This window comes from Dermacentor andersoni, chromosome 4, assembly GCF_023375885.2.
Source record: "Dermacentor andersoni chromosome 4, qqDerAnde1_hic_scaffold, whole genome shotgun sequence".
NCBI lineage: Eukaryota > Metazoa > Arthropoda > Arachnida > Ixodida > Ixodidae > Dermacentor > Dermacentor andersoni.
Genome location: NC_092817.1, coordinates 100670401 through 100686299, shown reverse-complemented (window position 1 = coordinate 100686299; position 15899 = coordinate 100670401). Strand labels below are relative to the sequence as shown.

The 15899-nt window shown below is 46.2% G+C and overlaps 1 protein-coding gene across 1 annotated transcript in view; it reads right to left on the bottom strand.

Annotated features, from left to right (window-relative positions):
* The window catches only part of LOC126536546 (hemocyte protein-glutamine gamma-glutamyltransferase-like), a 57626-nt gene that overhangs the window by 30545 nt on the left and 11182 nt on the right, over nt 1-15899 (bottom strand). Inside the window, exons 2-4 of the mRNA XM_050183559.3 lie at nt 5510-5664; nt 3171-3368; nt 1051-1320 (exon numbers count right to left, since the gene is read on the bottom strand). Coding sequence (XP_050039516.1) covers nt 1051-1320; nt 3171-3368; nt 5510-5651 — 610 coding nt within the window. The 5' untranslated portion in view covers nt 5652-5664. The remainder of the gene's footprint in view (nt 1-1050; nt 1321-3170; nt 3369-5509; nt 5665-15899) is intronic.

The following is a 15899-nucleotide window of genomic DNA, read 5'->3' as shown; positions in this document are numbered from 1 at the left end:
CCAGCTTGCCCGTGCTCGACTGACGGCCTCACAGACCACTCAGCAGTGTCAGTACAACGCCCGCCATCGTGACGTACAGTTTTCACCAGGTGCGCTCGTGCTCTTGTGGTCGCCCTCTCGTCACGTCGGACTTTCAGAGAAGCTCCTTTCGCGATACACAGGGCCCTACCGCGTGCTGCGCCAGGTGACGCCTGTGACTTACGAAATTGCTCCTGTGGCCTCAACCTCGTCCTCTCCTGTGGCATCTAGTGATGTCGTACACGTCAGTAGGCTCAAGGCCTACTACACTGCTTCCGAGTCCGATCTTTAGTCGCTCCGGGACGGCGCTTTTGCAGCCGGGGGTAGTGCTACGGCACAATATGCGCGATCACGAAAGGCCAGCAGTGTGAAGACGACGACGACGATAAGAAGCTAGCGCGGGCTGTTGCCTCTTGGCCAAGCGCAGCGTATTTTCCTTGTAAATATACTTGTACATAGCTTTTCCTCTGCGTCTTCCTACGTAACAATATATATATATATATATATATATATATATATATAGAAACTGGTATATATATATGTACCAGTTTAAACACGCCTTTTCGGCTCGCCCTCGCACCTGCAGCATATCATGTGACCAACAATACACGGCGCGTGGGCCGCACATTCTCCTCGCATTTAAGCTTTACTCAGGACAGCACTGAGGCGACGACGGCGGCTCTGACAGCGACAGCGAAAACGCGCCTCGGGCGTTCATATAATTAAATCTTGCTCCCAACGACGTATGTATGCTACAGTAGTAGGAAGAAAGAATGGCGGAGAGTGACAAAGACGCCATTATAACTAAGAACAGGACGACGATGACGACGACAACAACAACAACAACAACGACAACAACAACAACAACAACAACAACAACAATAATAATAATAATAATAATAATAATAATAATAATAATAATAATAATAATGCGAAATCGCTGAAGACGCAGTCGCGAAAGAGGCGTCTCTGCTACAATAATTTTGAATCTGCCTCTTTCGGCTCGGTAGAAGAGAGCCGCAAGAGACGTACCTTTGCACCACGGATTGAACAGCACGTAGATGTCGGACGGATGTCGGTACTTGTGCCTGGCCTCCGGGTCGGCACGCGACCGGCTAAGCACGGCCAATCGCCACAGGCCCACGCTCACGTTGGCCGGAACGAACACCTGGAGGGACATGATGGCGCGGTCGTGGTGCGTCAGGCGCACGTCCCAGCTCTGCGGAGACCGGCTGAAGTCGCCCTTGGTGTCCGGCACGCGCAGGCTCACGAAGGTGCCCTTGCTTATCTCGGGATTGGGACCTGCGCCGCCGCCAGCCGCAAATGGACACAAATCGTCAAGCTCTAGCGGCAACGCACTGGGAATAGGTTTGCGAGTGCAGCCCTCGCGATGGCCAACTGCATGAACGCTGCTTTTAGCGGGTGTCAATCTATGCGGCAACCATGCGACATTTCCAGGGAGCACAGGTGGGCGAACGACTTCACCTCAAACTGCAATCAGGGTTGACGGTCTCACTGAACCTTGTCCCACGAGATCGAGATGCTTTCAAGAAACATCACCTCAGCTCTCAGCAGTTGTCATTGAGCTCACCTCGACCCCATCATTGAGGTCAAGTTCTCGAAGTCAACGTCATTTTATTAGTACGGAACTTGAGAATCATGTACTAAATGTACGAGAATCGGGTACTAAAGAGAATCGGGTACTAAACATGTCTTGACACCTCTCACACAGGGGATTTAAAGCCATTGTTCAACAAATTAAACACAATGCTCATATAAATAAAAATATGTTCAGTATATGAGGTTCCAGCTGCCTAAATATGCTCGTACATGTAGGCATATATAAAGATTGCAGCAATCAGCCTGGTGCCTCATTGGCCATACTTTGCCCTTGCCCCACAAAACACCAATTCATCGTAATCAGATGTCAGAAATCGCAAAAGTTATTTTGCTAAATACCGTCGGCACCTTCATTTAAGAGGCACAGATATGCGCATAAGTAGCCACAAAAGAGTTTTACTTCTAAAGTCCGCCGCAGCCTGCATTCGACGCCAATCTCGAAGCCACACATCAGGTTGAAGTCGGAATTCCTGACCTTACAGAATATCTAGCAGATGCCGATCTCACCTCACTCTGTGAGGTTTAGAGGTTGCCCGCCTTTGCCAGGCACTGACATCAGAGTACTTGCGTTGAGCGCATCGCGAGGTGGTTTCGTGACTTTTTTGGAGAGAGGTCAGCCGAAACTTCTGAGCCGTAGTCTAAAGTGGTAAAATCGTGATTAGCCCTTCCACAGCGGAGAAGCGATTTCGTTAATAATATGTCCAGCATCACGATTGGTTAATATCTGCTCTCACGATTAGTTCTGTAGCCTAAGAATGCTTTTGCGAATGCGGGACAAGACTGCGTTATGGAACCAACGATATTGTGGCCTTATTCTTTTTTTCCCCTTGAGGTGCTCTGTCTTAACGAGTTGGAATTGGAGTCCTTCCAGTCTACATCGTAGCTTCTTCTCAAGTTCTTTTTGTCCGCGAAAAAAAAAATGCCACGAAATTTGGTTGCTTTTCCATAGACCCCCATACTTCAAACTTCGAATGCTATGTGGAGGTTTACGGCCGTAAAAAGCGGTGACACTCATGCGTGATGTACCAGCTAGGCGTGTATAATGTATTTCTGTCAAGTCCCATTAGTTTGTAAACAATGTGTAAAAAACTTGCAATAAAATAAGAAAAAAAAACACAAGACGCCTTCTGAGCTTGCGAAATCTACGGTGCTAGTTGTTGCCGTCTTTAATTCCTGTATCTGGACAGTGATCTGCATTATAACGAGGCGGTCATCTCGGCGTTGGTCAATCGCGGACTGTCCTGAAAAGACAAGTTTTGTGAATGTGCGTGCTAGATATCATTTATTTAGTGAGTGAGTGAGTGAGTGAGTGAGTGAGTGAGTGAGTGAGTGAGTGAGTGAGTGAGTGAGTGAGTGAGTGAGTGAGTGAGTGAGTGAGTGAGTGAGTGAGTGAGTGAGTGAGTGAGTGAGTGAGTGAGTGAGTGAGTGAGTGAGTGAGTGAGTGTCACTCAGTTTAGTTAGTTAACGAAGACGGAAATAATGAAACATGGCTGCCGGCAGCGCATCTCCATAACGTGTTTCAGAGCTCTTACCGATGCTGAAGTCTAGGGAGACGTCGTCGACTCCCGGCTGGTATTCACGCTTGAACCGGAGAGCTAGAAAAAAATGTTGACCGCGGCGTATGATAAGCGGCGGGTCGCTCAGCTCCAGGGAGTCGAACATTTCCGTGTGGTGGTGCTTGGCGTTGTCCTTGGAGTAAACCTCCACGGCGTCCACCTTTATGGCATCGCCTGCACAAAGGTCGCGTACCCTTGTTTAGTGCCGAGTTAGCGAATGTTTCAAGCTAATTGAGAACGCATTTATTCGCTATCGATGTTGCAAAACCCGTGTCGCATTCCTGTGTAGGTTGTTTTGCTGCATGTCACGTCGAGCCGGCAGAGTGGCGCGTGTGCTAGCTATTTCACCGTCTTCAGAAATAAGAAGGACATGTTGCTTTATGCTACAACGTCGTTGAATTTCATGCTAAGATTGGAGCGCATTTTTAAAGTAGCGCTCGACTCCTATGTCAGTACTCATCAAACCATTCAAATGTTAAAAATTCGACGGTGCTTCTTTGCTGGTTCTTAGCTACACTCCCACTTTAATCGCACTGTTTTTCACGTTGAAGTGTTGGGAACGTATGACATCCTTTATTTTTTTTTCTTTTACTCACGTGTGTATGGCAATAGACTGTATGTTTATACATCTATGTATTTGAATAATTCGTGCAAGGGAACTTGGTGAGCCCGCCAGGCTCGTTGCATGGGACGTTATACTACTTTCTGCGGGTCACCACAAGAAGTAGTGTGAAAATCATTCCTCGTAAACAGCAAGACCATATTTCAGCACAAGCTCAGAAAGCACATTCGTAGCTGTTACGTATTAATCAACCTTTATACTTTTCACATTTGAAAGGTGTCATTGTAGCACATTTCGCACATGTAAAAAACAATAACCACAAGCTTAACGCTAATTTTTTAGAATTCGATATTGTGAGAATGTAATAGAGAATAGCACACTCATCACGCTTTCGTATCAACATGTGTTGTAAAATACTCCCTTCTGTACATCCGCTCACATCGACACGCAGCAAGAGGTTTAAAGAAAAAAATAAAACAAAAGAAATCATTGAATTTCAAACGCTTTCTGTACCTAACTTGCGGGCTAACGCCCTAGCACGAGAACCTTCCGACCAAGCGGGGCAGGTGATCGCACTTTCACACACTTATATCCCCACTTCTAGCAGAGACATCCTCACGTGTCAGAGACTCGACGGACAGGCATTCGGTTCACCTCACAAATCATTCAACAGAACGGAAGCCACCGATCTCCGTAAAATACTAACGAATGCATTTCCTCATCTTGACTGACTGAACAAAATGTTTCTCGAAACATGCAAGGCCGAGTGCCCTTGGTGTGGTGGAAAACCAACTCTGTTTCACATCTCGTGGGACTGTCCCGAGAAACCCGTCGAGGTAGGCAAACACCATACACCCTTAATAAGGAGAGTGGGAGGTACTACTCGCCAGCTCGGATCCAGGAGAGCAACTAGCCCTCATCCAACTGGTCTAGCGGGCAGCAAAGGCCAGCGGAGCCCTGGACTGAGGGCCCCGACCACATCGACTCTGATTTCTTTCGGCAAATAAAGTTTAATGAATGAATGAATTAATTAATGGATTAATTAATTAACTAAATTTACTTTTTTTAATGCAGAAGGTAATAGGTCTCTGCAAGCACGAACAACCTCTGCTGATTGCAGTGGTTGCGCTTGTCGATGCGTCCGTGGCGTAATAGTTTCAATATCGGGCTTCTGTGGTAGAGGTCCTGTGTTCTGTGCTCGAATCCTGCCTTCGGACAATTTTGATCATGTTTCTTTAATTATTTATAAATCAGCATTTTTCTTGAAACTGATCACTTTGCAAAGTCACGAAGCCATTTAAAGCCAGAAGAACAAAGTTTAGGCAGGTCCATGTACTACCCATCATTCCTATGCTGCTGTCCTACTTGCAGCTCTCGTAGACACTAGCGCTACAGTTCCCTCTAGTAGTTGTTTGAAACGTGATACGGCACAATACTTGTTCACGCCAGCTAAAAGACGCCTTTTCACATGAGATACGAGCGCGTGCGAGCCTGTGTCGGTCGCAGCGATAACGTACGGCGCCGGCGGCTTCGTTCTCTCCTGAAGTGTGTGAACGCATTGCGATATGGAGTGCGAATAAGTCGAACGGAGCACCCTTGAACGACGATAAAGTGTTGGCGTTGTAGTGGCAAGGAGCTTCCGCACAGGCGTTGGCACAAATCGCCGGCTTCTAGGCTGGTCAAGACAGCTTTGCGACAGATTATACAAAATTACAAATGCGGATCGCACGGCCCCTCAAGCATTCGCAGTCACCTCGGTGCTTTCCTCGGCGTGCTGCCTCTTCGCGCTGTTTCCGCTCGTATTCCCTGCGCATGCGCTCCAGGACAGCCGCCATGTGCGCCCTGTAGGCATCCGAGTTTGGATCGTTCAGGTGGCGCCTTCCGTGGGCAGACATGGTGGTCTGTTTGCTGCAAGAAAGAAGGCAATAAACACGTCAGTGCCGAGCTCGCTAACTTGTAGGTGGAAAAGCTTTAATATAAATGTTGGCGGTACACTGCCTCTGCTAAAGGAAAGATGTAATCGAGAAAAGGGCAAAACTGTGTCCTTGTGAGCGAGGCGAGGATGGCTGCTCCACGGGCGAAATCCAGTGACTGCAGAACCCCACTAAGGCATGCTTTCGGCGAAGGTAACTCCAGTATTCGCAGACCCCCACATTAGCGCGATGCCCGACCAGCCCTTAGAGTGCAACCACAGCGCACGAGACATCTCGTTGGGCGCCCTCTGTACATCCGGTATGCTTTACTGACAGGGCAGCTGAGTCCCGTTGAATGTTACCGGCGGCAACTTGCATGTGTTCGCCACTTAACGAGTAAGTCTTATGTAACTTCCGCCTTATGAATAAATGCTTGGGCTGCGCGTGCCACTCTTTTGCGCAGTGGATGCGAGTATCCGACTAATAATTATTGGGATTTATTGTTCTAGAGCGTCACCTCGGACAATGAGGGACGCTGCCGTTGGCTTTAGCAAATGCTCCGGCTTTGTAATTGACTGCACGGGGTTCTTTAACGTGCGCCCTAATGTAAGTACATGAGCGCTTTTGCTCTCTGTCTTCATCGAATTACGGCAGCCGCCACCGGAAGTAAAACCCGCAACCGCGTCTTGAACAAGAGAATGCCGTAGCCAAGAGAACGCCACCGCGGTGCGTGTTGGCTGTTGGGTGTTTATGACTTCATGCAGGTGACTTTCTATCGCAAGTAAACATAAGCATTCAAATGTGCAATCAGTTCTTGCAGTTGTATACTTGGTTGAACCAAAGCCTCCATCCCGGAGCGTTTGCAATGCACTCTTGGATGCCATGTGATGCTAGACTGTCTCGGTTAAAAGAGCCTGGCATATGAGCGAGGCACGTGGTCATTGAAGTCCGTTCTCGTTCTCTAAACGCGCACAAAAGTTTTTTTTTTTTTTTTTTTTTAAGAGCGATTAGCTTATAGCTTTTTATGCGTAAGGGGTGTCTGCTATTTGCAGTGCACGTTGAAAATTGACCTAAAAGTTATTAATTATTTATGCAATTCACGCACTTCTATCCTTACTTCTTCAGCTAACTGAATACATATGAGAAAGCGGGCTACCTAACAGCCGCCTAAGCAGAGACACAAAGACCAACGCTGTTCGTACATGGAAGAAAACAATGACAGCGAGAGCATCGTTCCTACGCCTAGAGTGAAAAGTGCTAAGTAAGTTGACACTGCATGTTTGCACAGGCATGACAGCAATAACGGGTAATCGCGAAGGAACGCAGAACGGCGGACGTGAAACAGAACACACACCCCCACCCCCCCTCTTTGTTATCTCTCGCGGTAAAATTGCATATGTTGACGGCACTAACCTTTCTGCTGAGCGCGTGGGCAAACAGGTACATTGTTGATGTGATTGTCTAGGACTTATTGACAGAGACCTGGTTGGCCCATTCGTGATGCTCCGCGTATAGCGGCTAATACAGCACTGGGCCATAGGGGTCAAACATCGGCCACAAATTACGCAACATGGCAGCCATCCAAGGAAAACAGTGGTCGTTTATTGGTACGTGACCTGAAAGTCTCGTCTATGCGCTTAGGAAAAAGGAAAAGACGAAGAACAAGAAGGAAAAAAGAAAGCCTCCAACGTGTTCTTCTTTTGCGGGGAATTTGCTGGAAGGAATTTTTGGAACTAAGAATAACGAGTCTATTCTCTGTTCTCGCCCCCTTTTTTTTTTTTTTTTTTTTTTTACAGTTTCTTCGCCCCCTTGTGCAGCAGAGTTCTTTTCGCCTTGCCCTGATGTTTCCTTTTCTTCGTGCTGGCTCCAAACGCAAGGGGCAAGCAACGTGGTGGTTTATTTTAGGAACGCCATGACGATTATATGTTTCATGCCCTTCATGTGGCTAGACATCCTAAATAAACAGCGTCGACCCGTGCAGCTTCACTTAGCCCGGGTGGGTAAAGGCCGCCGTCTTGGCTGACCAGCACTCTTGGTCGGCAGGAGATGTGCTTGAAATATACACGCAGTAGGCATCTCGGCGATCCTGACCAGCGTAGCTCTATTCTTCCAGTGAAGTGATTTCCATCGCTCCGAGGTTAACTACGAGATGGTGCGGCACAGCGAGCTCTTTCGCACTGCCTATGAGCTTGATGTTTGGATTTGATTTGTAACGTCGCTATTTAAAGAAAGAAGCTTCAATTGCCTTGAGCATTAGACGCATGCGAGGATGCCCCTTACGGAATCCTTGGTCGTTCATGTCTTCGTGGATGGTTTTAATGGAAGCCGTTTAGTCCTTTGCGGGAAGTTCTGCCCACCTATATTTTGCAAGCGGCCTGTTGGGGCTCATTGCCTTGTTAGCCGTCATGGATCCTACTTTCCTCAATGCATACGCGAGACCAAGGCATGCTCTTTTCTACATTTTAGTGTTATTAAGGACGCTGACAGTCCTGTTTAACTGTGCATCCACGAGGCAGGGCCACGTCGCAGCAAACGTAGGGCTGAGCGGCTACAATTTCCCTATTTCGGTCATGCTGCCACAGTTATATCTTGCGCATATATGGTTATGCGTCGCGTTTAAATGCTTAGTTTTTCGAGTGTATGTATAGCAAGCACTCCTCTGTGCTCTTATCAGCTGTGCCTTCCTTCTGTCATTTCGTTATCTTTTTCACTATCTTTTGTTTATCTTTTGTCAGTCGCACGTGCGACGGTTCTTTCGAGTGCATCTGCACCCACCCGGAACGAATCCTCTTGCAGATGCGCGTCTCCACCGCAATTTGCGACTTGTTTTCACTCCATAAGCAAGGCGTATGAAAGTGTTGTTAATTGTGTTCAAAGGGGCACTTGAGGGGGCTGCTGTGCTTAATTTGGTTGGCAAAGGGGGTCAGATGAGCAGAATAGACTGTTTCATAATTGCATCCGGCTTTTTAGCCTCATTCGGCAGCTGACACTCCTAACGACCGTAATCGTTGATTGAAACAAATTGCTCTTTCAAGGCATACATCCTATTGACAACACGTTTAAATATGACGAACCGCGCGTATAACCGCCACGTAGCTGCCGTCGGCTGTCTTGAAATTACTAGTGGTTAGGCAACCTTGTCCTCAATGCACAAAGTCCCTTACAATCCTATGTCGTGTCTGTACAGCAAGGTTGAAATTTCATCTATTTGTAGAGGGGCTTAATAATAATCCCCTCTCCAACCGGAGGTCTCAAGTGACTGGCAGTGCGTTATCCCACTTGTTTTATTTAGACTATCAGGGAGTTTTCAACTCTGGAATCCGTAACGTGCTTTTACCACCGACAGGTCTCAGCACGAATATCTGATCCGCCGCGGTGACTCAGCGGCCAGGGTGTTGCGCTGCTAAGCACGAAGCCGCGGAGTCAAATCCCGGCGAAATGCATAAAAGGCCCGTTTCCCATGCATTGAGGGCACGTTTAAAGATCCCCTGGTGGTCAAAATTAAGTCGGAGTCCCCACTGCGACGTGCTTCATGATCAAATCGTGGTATTGACACGTAAAAACCCCAGAATTCATTCATTGATTTACCAATACCTGTTGCAATTCAATAGATGCTGTGGTTGAGTTTCACTTCCTGTTGAAGTGCGGCATTCTTGAAATGATGTTTTTCTTCTCATCTTCCTTTTTTCCCCACTGAGGCTTGGAAAGAAGCAAATAAAACATGTCGAACGTTTTTTTACCTCTAAGGCAAAAAAAAAATGGGGGCAGAAAGAAAGAAAAAAGAAATGGAGTTGGCGGAAGGGATACTGTAGTACCGAGGTTGGACCGAGTTGCAAGGCCGTATTCACGAATACAAGCTCCACGAATTTCTTTTTTGCAACAGTCTCGTGTAGCGTGCTGTTTTAGTTTGGCGTGCCAAGTGATAACTCGCTACGTAGGAGAGGTGCGCATGTCGCCTAACCTCGCAAGAGGACCAGTAACCAGGTTTATAAAAAGAGGCCCTCCCATAGGGCTTCTCAGCCGCATGCACGGGTGGCTGCTGCTGCTGGAGGGGGCGGTTTATTTTGAGCGAACACGGCGTGTTTCTCATGCGCCGCATTGCCACGTGCTCATCACGGCACACCGCTTCGCGGCCTAGATACTCTGATAAGGCTTGTCCGCTCCCGCACTCGTCTCGTAATGGGGCATATCGGCGCGCAGTGCCCCTCTAATGCATCTCAATCTGCCGGCCTTTGTCTAGGCTCTTCCACGCAAACCCGGACGCCAGCGGAGCTACAGCTGGTAAGGCGCCGTGGGCGAAGCCCAGCTTGCAGCAGCACCGTCATAACGCTGGGCGTGGCTCCGTAAGAACAAAGTATGGAAGAGGAAGTTGATCTGTTTATGTCTGTTCAAGCGCATTTCAAAAGGTAGTCTTCTAAATTACCGCGGCACTATACAGTGACATACTAAGTGCACAAAAAACGCATTCCAGCTTCATTCATGTTAAATAAAAATGAAATTCTGGGGTTTTACGTGCCAAAAGCATTGATCTGATTATGAGGCACACCGTATTTGGAGGGGGGGGGGGGGCTGGATTAATTTTGACCACCTGGGCTTCGTTAACGTGCATCTAAATGTCAATACACGAGGCCGCGGCCGGGAGCTAACACGCGACCTCGAGCTCAGCAGCGCAGCGCCGTAGCCACTAGCTATACCACGGCTTGTCAGCGTCATATCTGCACTGCTAACGTCATGCTTAGTGATGTCATAGCGCGTTCGAGCATGTCTTCGCTTTGTTTTGCCGCGAGTGGCGCCATGGTGAGCGAAATTTCTCTTCCTGGAGTCACCAAAACGTTGTCGACGCCTAATGTGCTTCTTGAGGTCGGGTAATGCGTAAAGGAAGCCTTGAAGTTTCGCAACGTGCACCAAATAATTTCCTGCTTTGTTGAAGAAATAAAGCCCTATTGTATCTGATGCATAATATTATCCATCTCAGAGAGCGACCGTGGTGGTAGTAAAAAAAAAACTGAGGTTACAGAAGAGCCCTAATTGCTCCATATGTGCGGCACGGTACTTCGACATAAAACTCCGCTGCGCATTTCGCGTCCCAGAGAAAACTCGCCCATGAATCATGCGTTCGCCCAGCTGCAACGATGCGGTCGCACCTATCAGATCGGTGTGTCTCCCATGAACAATTAACATCTCTCCATCCCTCACTCTGTATGTTACAGTCACAGATACAGGCGGGTCATCCGCCTGTATCTATCGGCCTGGGGCTACGACATGCTGCTGCTTAGCACGAGCTTGTGCATTCTATTCCAAGCGGCAACGAACGCTTTCCAATGGGGGACAATGGGGGAAAACATTTCTGTACCGAACACTGGCAACACGTTAAGTTAGAATCCGAGGTGGTCAACCGGACGTTACCCGGACGTTACCTGGAGCCCTCCTCTAAGGCGTGTCTCATAGACCATTTGTATGTTTCGGATGGCAAACCACGTCACTTAATCAGTAGCAGGCCAGTTAACAACAGGACAAGCAAGTAAGACCTATGATTTAGATCTTACTCCCAAAATGTGAACACTGTCAGGTGCCAGAAACGCTTGCACGCGTGTTTTGTATTTTCCCTGCGTGCTCGCAAGAGCGACAGAAGCTGCAGGTCTATTCGATTGCACATATCGATAAGGGAACGCTATCCGATAGAGTTTCTTTTGGGTGCTTCGCCTGACGCACGCAGCGCAACCGTGATTACAAGCCGTGATTGCATATAATCCACTGGATTAGACGCACGGCTTTAGAGCTGCCGCAACGTAGTGAACTTGCATATACACACGTCCCTCTCTTATCATCATCATTCATCATTCCTTTTTTTTTTTTTTTCACCGTCCCTTTGCCCCTAGTACAGAGCAGCAGCCAAGGCAAGTTATTGCTCGGGCCAAACCTCTCTGCCCTTTCTGTAAATCAATTTCTCTCGCTCTAACTGCCAAATTGCCGCGAAGGCGCTGGAAGATTTTCTAGCTCCGGAAATAAAGCGACATTTATCTGGACATGCTGAGTAGAAAAGCAATTTTTCCCGCGCAGACAGTTCAAATGCTTTGAGAACGTTGAACATTCTTGCCAACTATACATGCAGGATTGTTTATTTTGAGAGGTGTGCGAGTAGTGATTCTTGAGACCGAATCGAATACGAATCGAATAGCGCCCGAAGAATCGAAACCGATTTACTGAAATGTGCCATCACTGCATAGACACTTTCGTACCGACCAAATGTAGAATGATTTCTAAAAGCACACCTTGGATTACGCGTAAGATTATGCACTTAAAACTCAAATTAAAACGATTGAAAAAGAGTCATCCACGATTCGTTGTTATTCGTGAGCTTAAAATAAATTTCGTACGCGCCTTACACGAATCAAATGATTTCTACTTGAGAACAACCCCACCAAACTTTTTAAAGAACGATCCTATCAAGTTCTGGAACTTCCTAAGCGCCTCCAAGGAGCAGGCATCACAAATCTTAGTTAATAGAAAAGCAGTTACAGATGTAAAATTCATTGCGGAGCACTTTAACTACATTTTCATAGCGTCTTTGCTAAGACAAATCTTATTGCACTTCCTCAAAGAGTGTTTCAACCCACTGACGCCCACTTCATATCATACTCTGGTTTAGTTTCACTGATTTTGAACTTGGAGACAAAACCATCTTGTGGTCCAGACACCATATATACCTAATGCATTTCTTCACCGTTATGCAGAAATTGTCGCTCGTTTTGTCATTGTGCTGTTTCGATGTTCACTATTAACTGTAATACTACCTAGTGATTGGAAGAAGGCTCGTGTTGTTCCCATTTTTAAATTACCGTCCTATCTCATTAACATCACCAATTTCTAAAATGTTTGAACATGTATTAGCTAAACGCATTGCGGAATTTCTTGAACGAAACTCTATACTAACTTTCAACATGGCTTTAGAAAGAGTTATTCAATCGCAACTCAGTTAGTCACAGTGGTTCATTCATTTGGAGAAACTCTGGATAGGAATGGTCAAATGGACGTCATATTACTTGATTTTAGCAAGGCATTTGACAAAGTTATTCATCACAATCTAATTACGAAATTTAAGGACATAAATCTGCCAGGTATATCTATTGCATGGATTGAGGATTACTTTACAGATCGTGCCCAGTTTGTTCCAGTTGACGGGAACAATTCGAGCTTTCTTCCTGTAACATCAGGCGTGCCCCAGGGTGGTGTTCTGGGGCCATTGTTGCTTTTACTTTATATAAATGACATTGTTAACGTAGTACTACCAGGAACTAAAATCAGATGGTCTGCGGATAAATGCGTGCCCTTTCGTCAAGTTCCTTGTACTAAGGATCACCAGAATTTGAATTTAAGTCTTAGTAACATATTAAACTGGTGTGATGAACACGGTATGGCTCTAAACGCACAAAGAACTGTTTATCTTTGCGTAACCCGAACAAAAACACCTCTTGATTTTACGTATACCCTTGACTAAACATCAATACAACAGGTAACCAACTACAAATATCTCGGCGTAATATAACTAATGACTTGTCTTGGAACCTACACATAGACAACATATGTTCTGCCGCCTTCCGTAAGTTGTGTTTTCTAAAACATATGCTTAGAAATTCTCTTTTTAACATTAAACTGATCAGTTACTCTACGTACATAAGAACTAACCTAGAATATTCTTGTGTTATATGGGACCCCTTAACTAAAGCTAACATAAAAACAACTTGAAGCGGTACAAAGAAAGGCTGTTAGGTTTGTTTATTCTAAATTTAAAATTACAGACTCACCGTCTGAACTCATGGCTGCTAAGTACATTGATAAACTTGAACTACGACGAAAAAAGAACCGCCTCAACTCTCTTTACCTACTTCTTAATCATAAGTTAGCCCTTGACCCGCATGCATATTTATCTCCTCTGTCCACGACATACGCGAAAACATCACGCCCATTCTTTAACCCCGTATTTTGCTAAAACTAAAGCTTTTCAGTTTTCATTTTTTTTCCGCGTACTGTATTACAATGGAACCGTCTAACTGATCTAGCCAATTTTCTGGGACCTAGAGCCTTAATACGTAATGTTATTTGGTGTTATATTTTCCCATGGTACGTACTGTTCATGGGTAATATCTACTGTTAACTGGTGCTATGTTTCCATTTCGCATAATGTTTTCCTATGTTAACTTTTACGTTTGTGCTTTTATCTTGCCTACTGTACCTGTCCTGCTTGGACCAATTCTTGGTCCAATTCTTGGAGTATGAAATAAATAAAAATAAATAAATAAGTGAATCGAACCGAATATCGGGTAATGAATAGCCGTAACGCCAATTAATATAAAACGATATTCCCATCCCAGTAGTGATAAAGTTAGCAAGTTTCTGTAGTTACACAGTACTGTATGAAGCGTCGTTTATTTAAAGCACAAATGGAGCTTTAGAAGCAAACAAGTAGTTTCTTCGCAGCCACAGGGTACTTGAGAGAGCGCATATGATCGCTGTACAGCCTGTAAAGTGTGGCTATAAGTGACATAACCTGCTCCACTACGCAAGCTATCTTGTTTTATGTCTATATTATGCCCGCGGGGCTGAAACTTACCGTACTTTTGCTCCAATTTGATGTTTATTTAGGCTCAGCTGGGCGTTCACAAATATTCGAATAAAAAAATATTCGCATTTACGAATATTGACTATTCGATTTCTTATTTGAAAGCTTCGCATATTCGCATACCCCTGCTTAATTTCTGCTAGCTGCAACTATATAGTTCTTAGCGCGTTCAACAAATTTCTTTAAATTTGGGATTTCTTAGTAGTCACATTCTGTAGCAACGAAAAAGTAATGGAAATGTTGTTTACAATAGCAAAAAAATTAATAAATAAACGACTCACTGAAGCTGTGGGTGGCCACAGAAACCTATAAAGCCCGGTGCCTATGCACAGTTAAACACGTGTGTGCCCTTCGGAGGGGTCATGGTCACCAGACGCACAGACAATCGCCTTGTTTGTCGAGCGTGGCCTAGGGACGGAAAGGGTCAATTATACCCTCTCGCATAAATTAGCGAGGCGCCAACCGCGTGTCCGCAACGGGTGCCAGACTGCCTTTGGGCGCTCTTCGCACGTTGCAAAGTCACTAGCCTCCACTTGCCTGGCCAGCCGCAGGGAGGACGGCATCGAGCCTCGCAAAGCTCCGATGCGCACCTTGTAATTATTCCCAACACGTGCAGATAGTCGTATTGCGTGCTCCGAGGCGATAAAGCCCAATTACTAGGAGCTTATTCGTCACAGCAGAGAGGACTACACGCTTTCGTTTTTGTTTTGTTTTTTCTCGCATGATTGATTAAGGTATATCTTCTGGTGAACGCACTCATCCATTGATTTAGGGTAGGATAACGCTTTCAAATTTTCAACCCGTAATTACATGCGCCACGGGCTTCTTCGTTTATGTCCTGACGATATGCAAGCAGCAAGCAGCATAATGGTAGTCGGTTTATGTCGCGGTCGTCGCATTACATTTTGACGTGATTGCAATTGGCCCGCGCATATGTCTCAACACTAGCGAACATGCCCAGTCGTCTACAAGGATTCAACGTTCACTGGTGACGTTGTTCCTAATTTAGAAATTACATCCAAGCCACACGGACAGGCACTCAAGCTATCTTGGTTAACCTCCCTGCCTTTCCTTCTCCACTTTTTCCTTCCTTCCTTGGTTTTTTTTATTCCACTACAAAATTCTCCAAAAACATATCATTGCCTGTTTTCTCTATAAGAAACGCGAACAGTGCCGCGCGTGGTCGAAGCATAACTCAAGGTACACAGTGGGAGCCGTAGGCCAGCCATCACGAGAGCGCACACATTCGGTTCGACCGCACTGTGCGAGGATGCTCGCCAATATTACTTCCGTTTTCTTTTCATTTTCTTGCTTTGAAATAAAAGAAAATAAAAGAAAACAGAAACAAACCTATCGCGGTAAGCCGAGCATTCGAGCACCCTGCAGCCATGCCAGATGTGCGCGCCTGTCTGTAGTGAAGACTGGCAGACAGAATGCACCGTGTATCTTCACTTATGCTCTGACTACGCGCGCCACCGCACGCGTCTTATCCTCCACCCACCGCGGTAGCTTATAGTGGGAGTTGCACATGCTTAGTTCGACGTCGTGCGTTTCATTGCGGCCGCAGCGGCCGCATCTCGATGGGGCCGAAATGCGAGATCGCTCCTGTA